The sequence below is a fragment of the Natrix helvetica genome (assembly GCF_964273705.1).
Source record: "Natrix helvetica genome assembly, chromosome: 2".
Lineage (NCBI taxonomy): Eukaryota > Metazoa > Chordata > Lepidosauria > Squamata > Natricidae > Natrix > Natrix helvetica.
This window is the reverse complement of record NC_138552.1, coordinates 289,175,682-289,193,268: the sequence shown is the minus strand read 5'-3', so window position 1 is coordinate 289,193,268 and position 17,587 is coordinate 289,175,682. Positions and strand designations below refer to the sequence as shown.

The window sequence follows — 17,587 nt, the reverse complement described above, 5'->3', positions numbered from 1 at the left end:
ATGCGCACGCGATGATCACCTGGCCTTGGTGTGTGGGGCGGTGCCGGAAACTGGAAGAGCCTGGTTTTCCGGCTTGAGCATGTACACTGCTCAGCTGATTGTTGTGTGTTCATGCGTGCCAGTAAACTGAAGACTAGCTGGCCGGAGCACATGCACTTGCTGTAAACCAGAAGTTCATTTTCCAGTGCACGCATACCTCCTGGGCAGCTCCTCTTCCAGGTTGTGGCCCAGATGAGCCCGCACGCAAACCTTGGAGGGCCAAAAAGGAAGCACATGCGCAAGCACACTTTGCGTGCGGGCTCATCTGGACCTAGGAGAAGGGATGGATGCTGAGGTGGCCGTGTGAAGCTGCTTTCATCATTTAACCTCCCTGCAAGCACTGCTGGTGGCCTCCGTGTGTGGCCTGAAATCCTGAACGAACACTAAACCCTCCACATTTGGGTTCTGTTCACACAAGAGGCTCAAACAGATCAGTTATAATTCTGGAGAGCAGCGTTTCTCCATTTTGGCAGCTTTCAAATATGTGGACTTGCAGAATTCCCCAGCCAGCCTGAGGAATTCTGGGCATTGAAGTTCACCTGACTTGCCAAACACTGATTTAGAAGTATAAGCAAAGGGGTTTCTCTCAGGTGTCTGGGAGAGTGGTCAAAAAAGTCAAGTTGGCGGCCACAGAAGCATAAGTAAAGCTGCCATCTGGGCCACATGGAGACCCTGGAGGGCTCCTAGCTTTGGAAATGAAGGTTTATTTCAGGTTCTTCTTAGCCAGCTGGTTATGTAGGCAGTGTGCAAAGCAAAAACTGGAAATAAAATTAAAGCCCAAGGGAGAAAGGGCCATTCATAAAATCATGGTTTACTCTGGATCCTCCCAATCACGGTTTGAATTATTGTCCGTATGAAATTGATTTAATTAACGATCAAGATTTGGAAGGGTAACAAAAATTTGAAGCAGCTTCTTGTCCCTGGCTCAGCTCAAACATTTGAGCCGATAATAAAAATAATAATAGAATAGAATAGAATAGAATAGAATAGAACAGAGTAGAGTAGAGTAGATATTGGAATGGAGTGGAGTGGAGTGGAGTGGAGTAGAGTAGAGTAGAGTAGAGTAGAGTAGAGTAGAGTAGAGTAGAGTAGAGTAGAGTAGAATAGAATAGAATAGAATAGGAGATTGAAATGGAATGGAATAGAATAGGAGATTGGATTGGAATGGAATGGAATAGAATAGAATAGAATAGGAGATTGGATTGGAATGGAATAGAATAGAATAGAGATTGGGATGAATGGAATAGAATAGAATAGAAGATTGGATTGGAATGGAATTGATTGGATTGGAATGGAATAGAATAGAATAGAATAGGAGATTGGATTGGAATGGAATAGAATAGAATAGAGATTGGGATGGAATGGAATAGAATAGAATAGAAGATTGGATTGGAATGGAATGGATTGGATTGGAATAGAATAGAATAGAGATTGGGATGGAATGGAATAGAATAGAATAGAATAGGAGATTGGATTGGATTGGAATGGAATAAAATAGAAGATATGGAATGGAATAATAATAGAAATATGGAACGGAACGGAATGGAACAGAACAGAACAATAGAAGATAGAAATCCAACAGGTGCAATATTGAGGTACCAAAATCACCTGGTTTAGGTGTTTCTTTGGTAGATGAGCTAAAGAGCATCACAGCTGAAATTACCTGAAAGAAAACATTTCAAGTCACCTTGACATTCTGTAATCCTTTTGCTTTTCAGTGAATGCTTTGTTAATAGGATAATCACTTAAGATATTTTAAGATATTTTAAGACATATTAAGATATTTTCAGTAGTGTCAACCCTTTGGCTTACTCCAAAGACGTTCGACCTGGCCTGTGGATTTCAACACCCACAATTCAATCCTGCTCGGCTGGGGAATTCGGGGAGTTGAAGTCCACAAGTCTTGAAGTTGCCAAGGTAGGTCACCCCTGGCTTACAATTAATCTTTGTCCTGGTGTCTCCTTTAAGTTAAAAGAACAGACGTGTTCAGAGAGAAGAAATTAAACGAATTGAGCAGGGACAGGCGGGTCAGTCTGGTGGCAAAGCACAGCAGGCAGGTAGCCGTGGCTGATGATGTGTTCTGGATAAAAATAGCATCTTGTTTTTCTTTGAGAAAAGCTGTACATGAAGACAATGAATGAGAACAGTGGGAAGAGGGCTGGGAAAGAGGACATCAAATTATTAGCCCAAATCGGAGCCCACTCTATCGTTGTTTATTCCAAAATAGATATTTCCTTATTTCAAGGGTGTCAAATTCAAGGCCCAGGGGCCGAATCCGGTCCGCTGGGTATTTACCGTGTTTCCCTGAAAATAAAACCCTGTTTTGACCCCCGAAATAAGCGCTTGGCCTTGTTTTCGGGGAGGTCTTATTATTTTTGAGGTGCAGGAGGCGGCGAACGTGGTCACTTCATGGCTGCTGTGTGTTGCAATATTTTCAGAGGACGGCTTATTTTGGCGCATGCGCTCAAAAGCCCAATTGGGCTTATTATCCGGGGGGGGGGGCGTCTTATTTTCGGGGAAAGAGGGTAGATCTTGCCTGCGGGGCCACCCTGGAAACAGCAAAGGACCGGCCCGCGGTGCTTCTGCCAGCGAAAACAAAGCTCGGGAGGTTGCAGGAGCGTTGTGGGAGGCCGTGGCAGCCGAAAACAGAGCTGGGGATCCTGGTTTTGCTGGCAGAGTGCTCGGGCCTCCACAGGGGTCCCTGACATGAGCTGTTCACGCCCATCATGGTCACACCCACCCCGGCCCCTGGAGCTCAAACACAACCCTGATGCGGCCCTCAATGAAATCGAGTTTGACACCCCTGCCTTATTTTGATCTCTCTCTATTAGTACAGCACTAGCTGTACTATCCCACATCAGGTGCAGTCCAGCAATAGAACTGATTTCCAGTTTCAACAGGGCCTTGCTTATTTTGCTGGATAGTTTCCGTTAGAGAGCCAGTTTGGTCTAGTGGTTAAGGCACCGGGCTAGAAAGTAGGAGATTGTGAGTTCAAGTCCTGCCATGAAAGCCAGCTGGGTGATTTTGGATGAATCACCAAGAGACTGGGAGTTCTAGCCCTGCCCTAGGCATGAAAGTAGGTTAGGTGACTTCAGTCCAATCACCAGGAGACGATGAGTTCTAATCTCCACCCCCCACCCCTTAGCCATGAAAACTGACTGGATGACTTTGGGCCAGTTGTTCTCTTTCAGCAAAAGCCCACCTCACAGGATTGTTGTTGTGGAGAAAATAGGAAGAGGAAAGTGTGTTGGCTCGCCGCTGGTGGGATACAAGCAAATAAATAATCATAATTATTTTAATAATAATTAATAATAATAATTAATAAACAGGCAACAATTGTTTTCCCTCCATGTGTAGACATGTTTTAAAATCGATCTTCCTCTGCATTTGGCAGGTGAAAGAAAACACAACGTGATACATTATCAAGAAAAGAAAATACGGATCCCAGAGAATCCATCTGGCATGAAAATCTGAGCAGCCGGGCTTCCTTTCTATGACAGCACGAAGACACTACACGCTCCCACGAACTCCCTTAACACCTCGCTTTTACTCCGAAGGGACGATGGCTGGCATTGCCCAAATCACTCCCTTCCTGTACCTCAGCAAAGGCAGCGTCGCCACCAACCGCCAGCTGCTCTTATCCCGCGGGATCACCTGCATCATCAACGCCACCGTCGAACTCCCAAACCTCAACTTCCCCGACTTTGAGTACGTCCGGGTGCCCGTGGCTGATATACCCAGCGCCCCGATTTCTCTTTACTTCGACAGCGTGGCAGACAAGATCCAGAGCGTGGCTCGGAAGAACGGCGTTACTTTGGTCCACTGCGCGGCCGGGGTGAGCCGATCGGCCACGCTGTGCATCGCCTACCTGATGAAGTACCAAAACGTCACCCTGTACGAGGCCTACAACTGGGTCAAATCGAGGCGCCCGGTCATACGGCCAAATGTGGGCTTCTGGAGGCAGCTGATAGAGTACGAATGGGAGCTGTACGGCCGTAACAGCGTGAAAATGGTGCAAACTGCATACGGGACGATGCCAGATGTTTATGCAAGGGGAGGGAGGGTCTTTATGCCTTACTGGGGGATCTGAAGAGAGGAAGTTGGAGCAGGCAGTGGTGAGGCACCCTAAACTGGCCAGATCCGTGAAGACCTTCCACCTCTCTTTGGAAAGCATCCCACTTCTTGGCTCCAGCTCCTTTTGGGTCAGCTGCACCTCAGAAGCATCTTCAAAGCACTAAACCAGCAACCTCTTCATCAAGGGGGCCTTAAAGCTACATCCTGTGGAATCACTTTTGCAAGGAAAATTGCCTTTTGTATCTGTAAAGTGGACTCTGCAAGTTCATTTCAAGGAAAAGAAGAATTCACGACTTCAAGTCACTTAACATGGGGAAGGGACAACGTACCTGATAGCTATTGGGATCATTGAGGATTAATTATTATTATTATTATTTTTCTCACTTGTAATAAATGTTTTCTTGGCAAACCATCTCAGAAGGAGGGACCATAACTCTGTACCATGTGAGATTAAACAACAACAACAACAAAAGTAATGGTCCATCTCCAAATAGAGAGGAAATTATTAAATATAAGTATTTAGTCAGAAAGGTCTTCCATTCCTTTCTGTTAATGTATAGCTCAGCTTTGGAATTTCATTTTGGGGGGTGAAATCAGGGTGGGGGAATCTGCCACAAATAAAATAATTTAGAGACTTCAAAGACTGCGTCGTATTTTTCTTTCTTTCTTAGCCATTCTTGCATTTGCAATTACCTTAGGGATTTTTAAAAAAACCGATTGCCTTATTTTGTCTAACACATTTGTGAACTGCTCAGGTGCAAACTATCAGGATATACAGGTAGTCTTCAACTTATGACCAAAATTGATGCCACAATTTCTGTTGCTAATCAAGACACTTGTTAAGTGAGTTTTACCCCCTTTTATGACCTTTTTGACACAAGGGAATCACTGCAGTTGTTAAGTTAGTAATGTAGTTGTTAAGTGAATCTGGCTTTCCCATTGACTTGGCTTGTCAGAAGGTTGCAAAAGGTGATCATATGACCCTGGGACACTGCAACCGTCATAAAGACGAACCAAATATCTGAGTTTTGATCACATGACCATAAGGATGCTATAACAGTCATAAGACTGAAAAACAATCATGTCAATTTTTCCAGTGCTGTTGTAACATCAAACAGTCACTAAACAAACTGTTGTAAGTCAAGAACTACCTGTAATTAATGAAACAAATAAAATAATTCAACCAAAAGGTAAAGGTAAAGGTTCCCCTTGCACATATGTGCTAGTCGTTCCCGACTCTAGGGGGCGGTTCTCATCTCAGTTTCAAAGCCGAAGAGCCAGCGCTGTCCGAAGACATCTCCGTGGTCATGTGGCTGCATGACTCAACGCCAAAGGCGCATGGAACACTGTTACCTTCCCACTAAAGGTGGTTCCTATTTTTCTACTTGCATTTTTAATGTGCTTTCGAACTGCTAGGTTGGCAGACGCTGGGACAAGTAACGGGAGCTCACTCTGTTACGCGGCGCTAGGGATTCAAACCGCCGAACTGCTGACCTTTCTGATCGACAAGCTCAGTGTCACTGAGCAAGCCACTGAGCCACCGCGTCCCTAATTCAACCAAACACCTAAGTAAAATCTGAGAGAAGGAAATGATGATGTTCATTCAAAGAATGGGGAGAATAATTAAAACGATCTTTTCAATGTACAGAAAAGCCTGGCCAATTATTATACGATTGTATCACAGCGGCCAGTTGTTTTGCCGGATTTGGCATTGATTACTAGTCGGGCCCCACCCAGGGGCCTAGGACGTCGTAACGTATTTTCATAATATACATGCGGATCCAAGCAGTGTAGCTTTTTGCATCGTCATCATCATCATCATCATCATCATCATCATCATCATCATCATTATTATTTAAAAAGCCTATTTTCTGGTGCCCAAAATAGAATAGAGCAGGTCAAAGGTGAACTTTTCCAGTCACTGGTATGTTTAGTCATATTGAGTGAAAAAAGGACAAAAAAAGGGGGAATGGAATATGACAGAGGAGAGTGGGTGATAGCCTGGAATCCTGGTCAAGAGTATGGCTTAATTAGTGGTAGTGGGAACTAATTAGCTTAGCGGTAGTGGGAACTAGGTATGTCTAGCCCGTGATGGCGAACCTATGGCACGCGTGCCACAGGTGGCACACGGAGACATATCTGAGGGTACGCGAGGTGTTGCCCTGTCAGCTCCAGTGGGCACTGGCCAGCTAATTTTCTGGCCTTCCGGAGAGTGGGAGGAGGCTGTTTTTGCCCTTCCCAGGCTTCAGGAAAGTCTCCGGAGCCTGTGGATGGCAAAAAACAGGCCCCACAGAACTACCGGAAGTTCGGATATGAACTTCCGGTAGGCCCTTTGGACTATTTTTTTGCCCTCCCCAGGCTTCAGGAGGCTTTCTGTGAGGCCTGCGCGCATGCGTGGGGGATGAGCATGGGGGGAGGGCATTGCATTATGGGTGTGGGCACACTATCACGCACGCACGCCTTTTTGGCACCCAAGCAGAAAAACATTCGCCATCACTGGTCTAGCCCAGTGGTGGGCAACCCGCGGCTCGGGAGCCACATGCGGCTCTTTACACCCTTTAATGCGGCTCTTCTGTGTGCCGGGTGCCCGCTCCCCTCCCTCCTCTCGGGCTTCGGAGGGAAGCTTCTGCAAAAGCCCGGGCGAGTGACAACCAATTTTGGTCCTATGACTGCAGAATGCTGCAAAATACCATAAATGCAGGCCAGTTGTTGAGTGTTTCAAATGTGATTGGAACACTCAACAAGGTGACCACAGTGTGTGTGTGTGTGAGTGAGAAAGACAGACAGAGAGAGGAACAGAGAGAGGGAGTGAGGGAGGGAATCAGAGAGAGACTGACAGACAGACACACACACACACACAGACAGAGAGAGACAGAGAGGGGGAGGGAGGGAGAGAAAGATAGACAGACAGAGAGACACACACAGAGTGAGTGATTAAGTGAATGAGTGAGAGACAGACACACCCACATACACAGAGTGACAGAGAGAGAGGAAGGGAGGGGAGAGAGACAGAGGGAGAGACAGAGACAGACACACACACACACAGAGTGAGTGAGAGACAGACAGACACACACACACACAGAGTGACAGTGATGGGGGAGGGAGGGAGAGAGAGACAAAGAGACAGAGAGAGAGAGAGAAAGAAAAAGAAACAAAAGAAAGAAAGTGGGAGAGAGAGATGAAATTAAAAACAACAACATACAAACCTGACTTACTCAAACTATCCAAGGAAATGCAAGGCCAATGTTCACATTAGTGGTTGTGACTTTGTCAGTCAATGTCAGGATGTAATTTTCTCTACATTGTAAGGCAAATTTTACGGAATTTAACGTTATCGATAAATAATATCGTTCTAAAGTTTTTGTTTTATTAGTTGTGTTATTTGTATCCTCCCGACCTATGTGGATACTTGCATGCAGAATATTCTCAATAAAAACTTATTGAAACTAAAAACAGTGTACCATCCTATGTATTTTCGGTTTTAAAAATGTGGCTCTCAAAGTAAATTTCAATCGTGGTTTTGGCGAGATTTGGCTCAGTTGAAAAAAAAGGTTGCCCACCACTGGTCTAGCCTGTCGAAGAGAAAAATTGTGGGGACGGGATAACTGTCTTTCAGTACTTCAGAGGCTGCCACAAAGAAGAGGGAGTTAAGCTATTCTCCAAAGCACCTGAGGGCATGACAAGAAGTAAAGGGCGGAAGCTTGTTAAAGAGAGATCCAGCCTAAAAATAAGGAGAAATTTCCTGATAGAACAATTAATCAGTGGAATAGCTTATCTCCCAGAGTTGTGGGTGGGTTTCAAAAACAGACTGGACAACCATCTGACTGACAGTATAAGATGTCCTGCCTTAAGCAGGGGGGTGGATTAGAAGACCTCTGAGGTCCCTTCCAGCCCTATGATTTTATGTTCTATATTCTAATATATCTATATATATACAAATGTGGGTGTGTGTGTGTGTGTTCATTCCAGCATAACTCTGGAACGCCTCGAACAATTTCAACCAAACCTGGGACACAGATGACTTACTCTCTGGAAAAAAATGCTGTGGGGATAAGACATCCCTAACATCCCTCAGGGTGTGTGTTCTGTTAAGATACAGACTGTTGTGCCTTAAAATGGCTTCTACTGTACTGCTGTAAAATGGCTTCTACTGTACAGAGCAGTGTTGTTGCCATGGTAACAGCTTTGCAGTACTCCCCAAGGGGGCTTCCTCTCGTAAGGGAAAATTAGAAATTACCTTTGGTCCGGAGATTTCCCCCCCTATAAATAAATACCCGGACAATGCCGGGTTATCAGCTAGTACTTACCGTATTATTCGGAGAATAAGATGAACCAGAGTATAAGACACAGCAAGGTTTTGAAGAGTCAAATTAAAAAAAAGTTTTTACACTCTGCAAACCTCCCCAAAATGGCCCATTTTTGTAAAAACGAGTCCATTTTTTTGTCAAAAAAGGGCATGCATAGCCTTTAGGAGGCTTATAGAGTGCTCTGCACAGCTATTTTTGCAAAGGGGGTGGGTTTCGGGAGGCCAAAAATGCTGTGTTCAGTGTATGAGACACACCCAGATTTTCACCCTCTTTTTTGCGGGAAAAGGGTACGTCTTATACTCCGAAAAATACGGTAGTTAAAAAACAGATGTTAAAAAATGGTCAGATGGAACAGGATGCCCAGGAAGGAGTGTGTATTCATATAAAACTATCCTTGCTCAATTGAAAACAAAACAAAACACCTCACTTGAGAGGATTAACATTATGTACATTGTGCCCCATAGGTTGGCCAGGTTCTTTCAAAACACCTAAACTGGGAACGAAATAAACTTGTTTTGGAGGGGCTTATGCAAGAGATCGAACAATAAACAGACCAAACAAGCTGCATTCACACAACTAAGTGACAAAACAAGTACCCAAGGTGAACGCTTAACCCAGTTAAGCATGAATGGACGCAGCTGCTAGATTTGCCCTGTTCTTGGTAATTCTAGGTGAGCAAAACCACCTACTGAGCAAGGGCATTGTACGCCCAAATGATTGTGTTGCCTTGCAAATTCTTGTTCCTCTCTATAGCTGCCTGCTGCTGTCAACACTTGGCCTGTGCAAGCTGTGAAGCTGTGAAGCTCTTTGGAGTCTGTATTATAGCCTGCCAATCTGTTTTTATCGCTTAATATCGCGTATCAAAGCCTGCAGGCTGAACTGAATAAGAGTTGATGAAAGGTTCAAAACAGCATTTATTTTGCTTAGAGCACTGTTTCTCAGCCTTGGCAGCTTGAAGATGGGTGGACCTCAACTCCCAGAATTCCCCAGACAGTGGACAATGTGACCAGTGACATCCGGGGAGGGAAACTTTTGCACTTTTAACTAGGCTAAAACCGCAGAAAACTATTATAGAGTTGGTTTTCCCTACCTGTGCCGATTTGATGCATCCAATAAACATGTTCTTTGGAAAATCTACTAGCCTCAGAGTTCTGCTTTCGATGGGTGTGGTTGCTTGGAATGCTGACACAAGGCAAGACTAAAACTCATCTTTTTCTGGTTTCTGACTTGAACTTTCGCCACTACATCAACTGACTTGGCTAAAGGTAAAGTTTCCCCTTGCACGTATGCTAGTCATTCCCGACTCGAGGGGGTGGTGCTCATCTCCATTTCAAAGCTGAAGAGCCGGCGCTGTCCGAAGATGTCTCTGTGGTCATGTGGTCAGTATGACTAAACACTTAAGGCACCCGGAACGCTGTTACCTTCCCACCAAAGGTGGTTCCCATTTTTCTACTTGCATTTTTACATGCTTTCGAACTGCTACCGTGTTTCCCCGAAAATATGACATGTCCTGATAATAAGACCATGCCACATTTTTCTGGTGGGCAAAAATATAAGCCCTCCCCCACAAATAAGCCCCCTGGGCAACCCCCCCCCACCTCCGGCCAGGCAGAGTGGCACTCACCAACCTAGCGGTATCCCGAAGTTGCCAAGCTGTGGGAACCGGGGGGAGGCAAAGGTGATCGCGTTACTTGTTGCGTTTGGGATACCGCTAGGTTGGTGAGCAGCGCTGTGCCTAGCTGAAGAGGGGAGTTGCTGGGCGGCTGCTCTCTTCCGAGTGGGCTCCCAAAGAGCCAGGCACAGCCTCATGGGCAAATGGCTGTGTTGTGCTGTCGCAGCAGCGCAACACAGCAGCCATGAAGCGACCACGCTCACGAGCAGCCATCTGGCAAACCTCCTTTCCAGCCGGGCACAGCGCCATTCACTCACCTAGGGGTATCCCCAAGCCGCGTGAGCGCCTGTTCACTGCTGCCCGGCTCCAGTGGCTTGGCACCTTCGAAATGCCAGTGAATGGCGCTCTGCATAGCTGGAAGTGGGTTACGTGAGCGGCTGTTTGGCTCTCGCTCACGCGCCTCCAAGCCTCACGATGCCCTGGCCCAACTCTCCCCACAGAGCCAGGGCACCTCTGCTGCCACTGCTGCCGCATGGCTTTTTCGGCGGCTTCCAAACTGAATCTTCCGGCAGTGGCCGCTCTGGGCGTACGCTCTATGGTTGTGGGCCAGTTGCCATCAGAGCGTACAACCATAGAGCGTATGCCCAGAGCAGCCACTGGCAGAAGATTTGGTTTGGAAGCCGCAGAAAAAGCCATGCGGTGGCGGCGGAGGTGCTCTTCCTCTGCAGAGAGAGCTGGGCCAGGACATCGTGAGGCTGGGAGGCACGTGAGCAAGAGTGGAACAGCTGCTCGCGTAACCTGCCTCTCCAGCCGTGCAGAGCGCCATTCATTGGCATTTGGAAGGCCCCAAGCCATGGGAGCCGGGCGGCGGCGAACAGGCACTCACATGGCTTGGCGATACCCCTAGGTCAGTGAATGACGCTGTGTCCGGATGGAAAGGGGGTTTGCCGGGTGGCTGCTCGTAAGCGTGTTCGCTTCATGGCTGCTGTGTTGCGCTGCTGCAACAGCGCAACACAGCCATTCGCCCATGAGGCTGTGCCCGGCTTTTTGGGAGCCCGCTCTGAAGAGAGCAGCTGCCCGGCAACCCCAAAACAATAAACCCTCCCCTCATAATAAGGCCCAAGCCATATTTTGTGGGCAAAAAGAAAATAAGACCCTGTCTTATTTTCAGGGAGATAAGGTAGGTTGGCAGAAGCTGGACAAGTAACAGCTCACTCCGTTATGCGGTGCTAGGAATTTGAACCACTAAACTGCCAACCTTTCTGATCGACAAGCTGAGCGTCTTAGCCATTGAGCCACCTACATCAACTGACTTGGTTGCAGGCCACAAAAACTCAAGTTGGAGACCCAATGCAGGGACATTCTGCTTTTGAGAGAGTTAAAAGAACACACTTTTTCTTCTTCGATTCCAGCACCTGGTATTCAAGATGCAGATTTGCCACCATCCAAGGAGGTTATGTTTGGCTAAGTGCCACCATCGACTTCTCTTCCAGCAGCTCACCAACCGTGAAGGAGACGAAGGAGAAGACACACACACAGACACACATTGAGAGAGGAAACGGCATTTTATTAAGGGTCAGAAAATTTAACAGGAATCAATACAGCATATTAGATTATGAAGGAGAGGGTAGGTTCCTCTGCGTGTGTCTATTTTATATTTTATTTTATTTTACTGATGTGTGTCTGTGTATGTATATATAAATAAGTTATAAATAAAACAATCATTCTCAGGTTTTTAAAAGTATCAACACCACCGCATAGCAAAGTCAAGGGGAGACATCATATCACAAGCATGCCAATCACAAACACCATTCTGGAGGCCATCCGTGACGGCCATCGAAGGAACGCGTTAAAAGAGTTGAGATGCAGCCTTTCTTTTCAGGCAAGTTTTTTTAAAAAAAAAGTGTCACCAAAAAGAACAACAAAGCAGGGAACTGTGATCTCTACAGATCAAACACAAATAGCAGCTTTATTTCAATTTACTTTAGGGAAGGTGGGGAAGAGAGATTCATAAATTCTCCAGTGATGCTATTTGCACGCAGTGGATAGAACTGGATGTACAGGGAGTTTGACGTTTCTTCTCTCTCTCTCTCTCTTTCTCTCTCTCTCTCTCTCTCTCTCTCTTTTTTTTGCCATTCTGTATTTGCTACAAGACTGGCTAGGGAAGCATTTATTTCTCTCTTCTAGCTCAGTATTTACCCAATGGGTTGGACATCCCGAAACATGTGAGAAAATAGGGCAGGGGTGTCCAAACTTGGGAACTTTAAGACTTGTGGACTTCAACTCCCAGAATTCCCCAGCCAGCCATGGCTGGCTGGGGAATTCTGGGAGTTGAAGTCCACAAGTCTTAAAGTTCCCAAGTTTGGACACCCCTGAAATAGGGGGATCGACCCGATGTAAGCCAACTTTAAGATGAACAAGGAGTCCGTGAATTATAGCGTCTCGCCTTGCTCTGAATGGCATGAATTTCAATGCAGAAAAACTCAGCTGTTTTTCTAGTAGTCAGTAAAGCTGCCTTCTGTCACTTCTACTCACACGGCTAAATGTTTGAGTTTCCAAGCAGCTGGCCTGCAGGCTATCGGGATTCGGTACCCTTTTACTAGCCTTCAAAGTCCGGATGAAGGATGCCTAGTGATCCAATAGGATGCTTGTCCTTAAACCCAGGAATGGATCTGAGGCGTAAAACTGGCTTGTTTTTCCTCCCACCCCCCGCCACCCCCAAATTAGGATAACAACAAATACACCTGACTCGTGTTGTGTCAAGGTACAGACTTAAGGAATTAGGTTGGGGTTTGGATCAAGTCAAGGACATTGGGGAACAGCGGTGCAGGAAAATGGATGGATGGAAAGGATTGATGGGAGCTGAAACACGGATTGTAAACTGATACAGACAGGGCAGGAAACACATCACTGGTGGAGGGGGAGAAAGCACTCAATGGTCTCTTTCGCTTCCTTCACCCCCCAAAGAGGTGCTTATTTAAGCAAAACAGGTTTTGTAAAAAGTGCAAGAACAACTGATGCTGGGCTTAAGAAACAAAGAAAAGAAACCAAACCAGCCGCAAACCTGGATTTGAAGCAAGGCAAAAGAAAAGAAAAGAGCCGAACATAATGAAATCTGCGGAAACACCGTAACCTTGGATACAGTTTCCAAGGACACAGGGGTGGAAGGAATGGGGGGGGGGGACTTGGCTAGCAAGGGAATGAGGGAAGCTGGGTTAATAGACTGAGGCCTGGTCCAGTGCGACAGTTTGAAGGGAAAAAATGGAAGATGAGGGGTTTTGCAATCTCCCCCAAAGGAAGGTGTTTTGTTCTATTACATTCATCATTTAAAAACAAAACGAAACCACATTCTTGTTTTTCTTTGGGAGATGCTTAGCTATGAATCATGGAAGCAAGTTTCATCGCCTGGTACCTGTGTGGGACTTTTCACACAACCACAGTTCAAATAAATGTTGCTGTGAATTCAATTGCAACATCCTGAGACGTGTTGTTGTCTTTTTTGTTCATACAGACCATAACTTGGGTTAATGCTTTTCAAACTGAGACATTTTAAGATGGGTGGATTTCAACTCCCAGGATTCCCCATAGCTGGCTGGGGGAATTCTGGGAGTTGAAGTTCACCCATCTTAAATTGCCTCAGTTTGAAAAAAAAAAAAAAGCTATGCTGGCTAGGGAATTCTGGGAATTGAAGTCCACCCATCTTAAAGTGGCCACATTTGAAAACAACAACAACAACCCACCAACCTAGAGGAAAATGCATTTATTGCCATTCCTCCTTTCTCCGTTAGCTGCAAATTGGTACATTTTTGTAAACCTGGAGCTATTTTTTCCCCTCCCTGGCTGGAATATTAAGCTGGTTAGACCCCTGAACTCAAAGAGACTCCACCGTTTCCCTCAGCGTTGAAGACCCGACTTTTTTCACCTGAGTGAACCTGTCAGGATGTAGTGAATGCCTTGAAGGGGTGGGGTGGATGTTGCCTCAGCAGCGAGAAGTTTCGGAGGACTGTTTGTCCTACAGAGCCAAGCAAGGTTCTGAGTCAACAAATTAGATTAGAAAGATGGATGATCAATTCCAGCGAGGGAGTGCTTTGTTATTTTCAGTCTCCAAGGGTGGCTATGGGGTGTGGCGGGGACGTGGTTTCATCACTGAGTGGGGATGGGGGCCAAGGGTTGAAATTTTGGGTGATGGGAGGCAGGAGAGATTTGCTTTGAGATTTTGCAGAAAGCTCATCTACATCATTTGGGCCTACATCAATGTCTCTCCATCTTGGGGGCTTAAAGATGGGTGGACTTCAACTCCCAGAATTCCTCAGCCAGCCTTGCTTGAAGTCCGCCCATCTTCAAGCTGCCATGGTTGATGAACACTGGTCTTCCTACAGAGAAATTGACTGTACTCTGCAGAGATTTATCAAAGTGAAGCAAAACTCAATGATGTGACCTTTTTTTATTACATAAAAGATGGCGTCCTTTTGCTATGGGAAATGTGGCCATGGCCACCACATTGGGAGGAGGATTCCAGATGCCAGGTGAGAAGTCTGTAGCCTGAATGCAAACTCCAAAGGGACTTAGAGAACCAATATCTTCAACCAAGCCTGGTAAATATCCAACCACATGGAAATGAACTGGAGAGAGAGATTCTTGATTGGCTTATGGTGAGTATAGGAAGGAAGGAAGGGAGGAAGGAAAAGAGGAAATGAAGGCAAGAAAGAAGGAAAGGAAAAGAACAGGAAGGAAAGAAAGGAAGAAGGGGAAGGAAGGAAAAAGAAAGGGACGGAAGGAGGGAAAGAAAGAAATAAAGGAAAAGAAGCAGGAAGAAAGGAAGGGAAAAATGGGAAGGAAAGAACGAAAAAGAAAGAGAAGGAAGGAAGGAAGAAAGAGCAGGGAGGGAGAAGGAAAGACAGTATTGTAGGGATGAATGCAATCACATCCTGCAATCTCTTCCTGCCTTCCTACTGACTCATTTGACTTTTCCTGTTGTTATAACCTGTGTGTTTGTGTGTGTGTGTGTGTGTGGATTGGGGGACATATCTTTGATTGCCAGGCCTTTGCTGTGAAGCACTGCACCGGGGGACACCTACACCTGTACAACTAGTCAACCGTTTCAGGAGCCTCCTAAAAGACTCCTGCACCCTGAGAGGTCTGGCTGCCACCAACACAGAGGCTGTTTCTGCAAATTCTATTCTCAAGTTGGGAGAAAAACAGTCCTGGGACATTGCGGGAGGGCTCTTTTAAAGCCACCTGCAGAGAAAACTCCCACCAAGCAGACGATAGGAAAATCATCATAGTGGCAAACTGCAGTGACAAGATTAACTCGTTGAGCTTGGCCGAGGCATGTGTTGGGTCAACAGAGAACACCGTCTAGTTTGCCAGCTATGACTTCACGTCGAATTAGAGAAGAAGAAAGATGCAGACTTTATCTCTGACCAACAGCTCGGATCAAAGCATTTTCAACCTGTAAGCTCATTTCTAATCAGGGAGCATGAGTCATGGTCCAGGGCTATAATTACCATCATTAAACCTGACGTTTTAAAAAAAAAAGGCTCTGTTCAAACTGTGCATGGTGGCTCGCAAGCTGAAAATAGGGAAGGCAGAAAAAAAAGAGGCTGTGTGTTTTGTTTTGCAACAGCCCACACACACCCCCATCACGGTTCCGTCTCAGTGGCCATCAAAAAACCAGCTTCTGCTTAGAAGTGGAGCAAAGAGACCTCCACAATCTGATGATGCTCCAAAAGAGTTTCCATCACAAATAGGTTTGCAGGATGAGTGCTCTCTGCCAATCCTGTTTGGCCACTAAGCAACCTGTACAGTGTTAATGCCATTAAAAAGGAAACGTAGAAGTAAAAACAGAGGGGACCAACCTTGTCAACTTGAAGACTTCCGAACCTCAACTCCCAGAATTCCCCAGCCAGCTGGGGAATTCTGGGAGTTGAAGTCCGGAAGTCTTCAAGTTGACAAGGAAGGCTTCACACTCCTGAAGTAGAAAATTCTCTGCTTTCACTATCCACTATTCCTATTTGCACTTTTCCTACTGTAAAACTGTGAGGCCAAACCGAAAATATTGCATTGTAATAAATTAGTTTTAAAGGGCCAGGACTCTTCTATGGCCTGTGCCCCAAAAAACAACAGTTCTGAAAAAGAGTTTAAGGTTGGAAGGACAATTTGCATTCAGTCAAATATCACCGGATCTCTTCACCTAACTTGGGGTCTTGATTGGGTGGGGAGAGACGGGGACAGATGGGAACGCAAAGGTGTGTCAGCAGAGGTGTTTATGTCCATTTGGAGGGGGGGGGGGATTTCTTTAAATGGGATTATTTAGATCGAGCAGCGATACATTTTTAGGAAACCTACAAAGTAGAAAGTTCCTTTTAGGGAGAGAATTAAGGAAAAGCCCGGGGTGGGGTAGGTTTTTTTTAAAAAGGGTGTGCATGCTAAAAAGCAAACGAAGCCTCACTCTTTTGGGCCTTGCAAATGTTTGAAACCCGAGTTACTTCTTTGAGGAAACTATCACGCGCTTCGACAAAAAAAAAATCATCAGCGCTTTTGCCACATCTGAGAGGCGGCATGAGTCCAGTTCTGCTCCAGAAGGCATTTACGCCTTAGTGCAAAATCCACCCATCCCCCCCCAAAAATAATCAGGGTGTATCTCCAAATCCTTGCCAAGGTGAGGCTCTTGCAGATTAAAAATGTACCAGTGGCATTTACCCTTCCCATGAGAACAGCTAGTCTAGGACGAATGTTTTCGAAGAGCCCTAAAGCACCAGCACCGTTTCACATTGGTCTTCTCGAGCACCTAGTTTCCCCCCCCCCAACTCCCCCCCCCCCCCGGCTTCCTCTAGGAATTGCTCCCTTGTTAAGACCAAAGGCTGGCCGAGAACAGTCTGCTTAAAGGAGGTCGGGCAAGAGAAGGCCTGGAGGTTTGGGCTCCACGCAATTGATCCAGAAGTTGGCACAGCTGGCGTGGTACTGGTGCCCTCCGTAAGCAAGCTTGAAGCTGTCCGTCTCGGAGTTGAAGGCCTAGAGCAGAAGGAAAGCAAGAAGACGACGTGAGAAACACCTTGTGGCGTGTTGGTGCTCAGTCTCCTCGAAGGAAGGAAGGGTTGACTGCTTTGGGGCACACCTGGCGCTCTAGGCGCTCTGGAGAAAGGGTCTAACCTAGTTTTTCCTAACCGGGGCCCCTTCCAGATGTGTAAAACTTCCAAATTGGCAGAAGATACAGAACAATTAAAACTACATGACCACATGTCTTCTGAATAGCTTTTATCCCAGAGCTATAATTGCACTCAACAATGAACTAAAGGGCCACCATCAGTGAGTTGTTGGACAGCACTACTTGGGCTGTTGTGTGGATGCTTGGGTGGTTTAGGGGCAGGGAATTCTTTTGGTGTGTGTGTGTGTGTGTGTGTGTGTTTGGGGATTGTTATGTGTGTTGGCCCTGGTCTCTGGGTGTTATGTGAATTTCGTTGTATGTGTATACTGTATATATACGTACAATGACAATAAAGTAAGTATAAATCCCAGAATTCCACATCTAGGGTACCCATTGGTGAGAATGATG

General features: G+C 46.0%; 3 protein-coding genes across 11 annotated transcripts in view; 1 reads left to right on the top strand and 2 right to left on the bottom strand.

Moving 5' to 3' along the window:
• The window catches only part of DUSP14 (dual specificity phosphatase 14), a 34,144-nt gene extending 29,390 nt beyond the window's left edge, over nucleotides 1–4,754 (top strand). For all 4 annotated transcript variants that reach the window (XM_081945507.1, XM_081945508.1, XM_081945509.1 and 1 more), the window contains exon 2: nucleotides 3,434–4,754. In XM_081945507.1, coding sequence (XP_081801633.1) covers nucleotides 3,533–4,129 — 597 coding nt within the window. In that variant the 5' untranslated portion in view covers nucleotides 3,434–3,532 and the 3' untranslated portion in view covers nucleotides 4,130–4,754. The remainder of the gene's footprint in view (nucleotides 1–3,433) is intronic.
• DDX52 (DExD-box helicase 52) overlaps nucleotides 1–17,587 on the bottom strand; it is a 201,857-nt gene that overhangs the window by 41,770 nt on the left and 142,500 nt on the right. The gene's annotated exons all lie outside the window — the stretch shown is intronic.
• The window catches only part of SYNRG (synergin gamma), a 103,863-nt gene continuing 103,139 nt past the window's right edge, over nucleotides 16,864–17,587 (bottom strand). For all 6 annotated transcript variants that reach the window (XM_081945374.1, XM_081945377.1, XM_081945373.1 and 3 more), the window contains one exon: nucleotides 16,864–17,046. In XM_081945374.1, coding sequence (XP_081801500.1) covers nucleotides 16,915–17,046 — 132 coding nt within the window. In that variant the 3' untranslated portion in view covers nucleotides 16,864–16,914. The remainder of the gene's footprint in view (nucleotides 17,047–17,587) is intronic.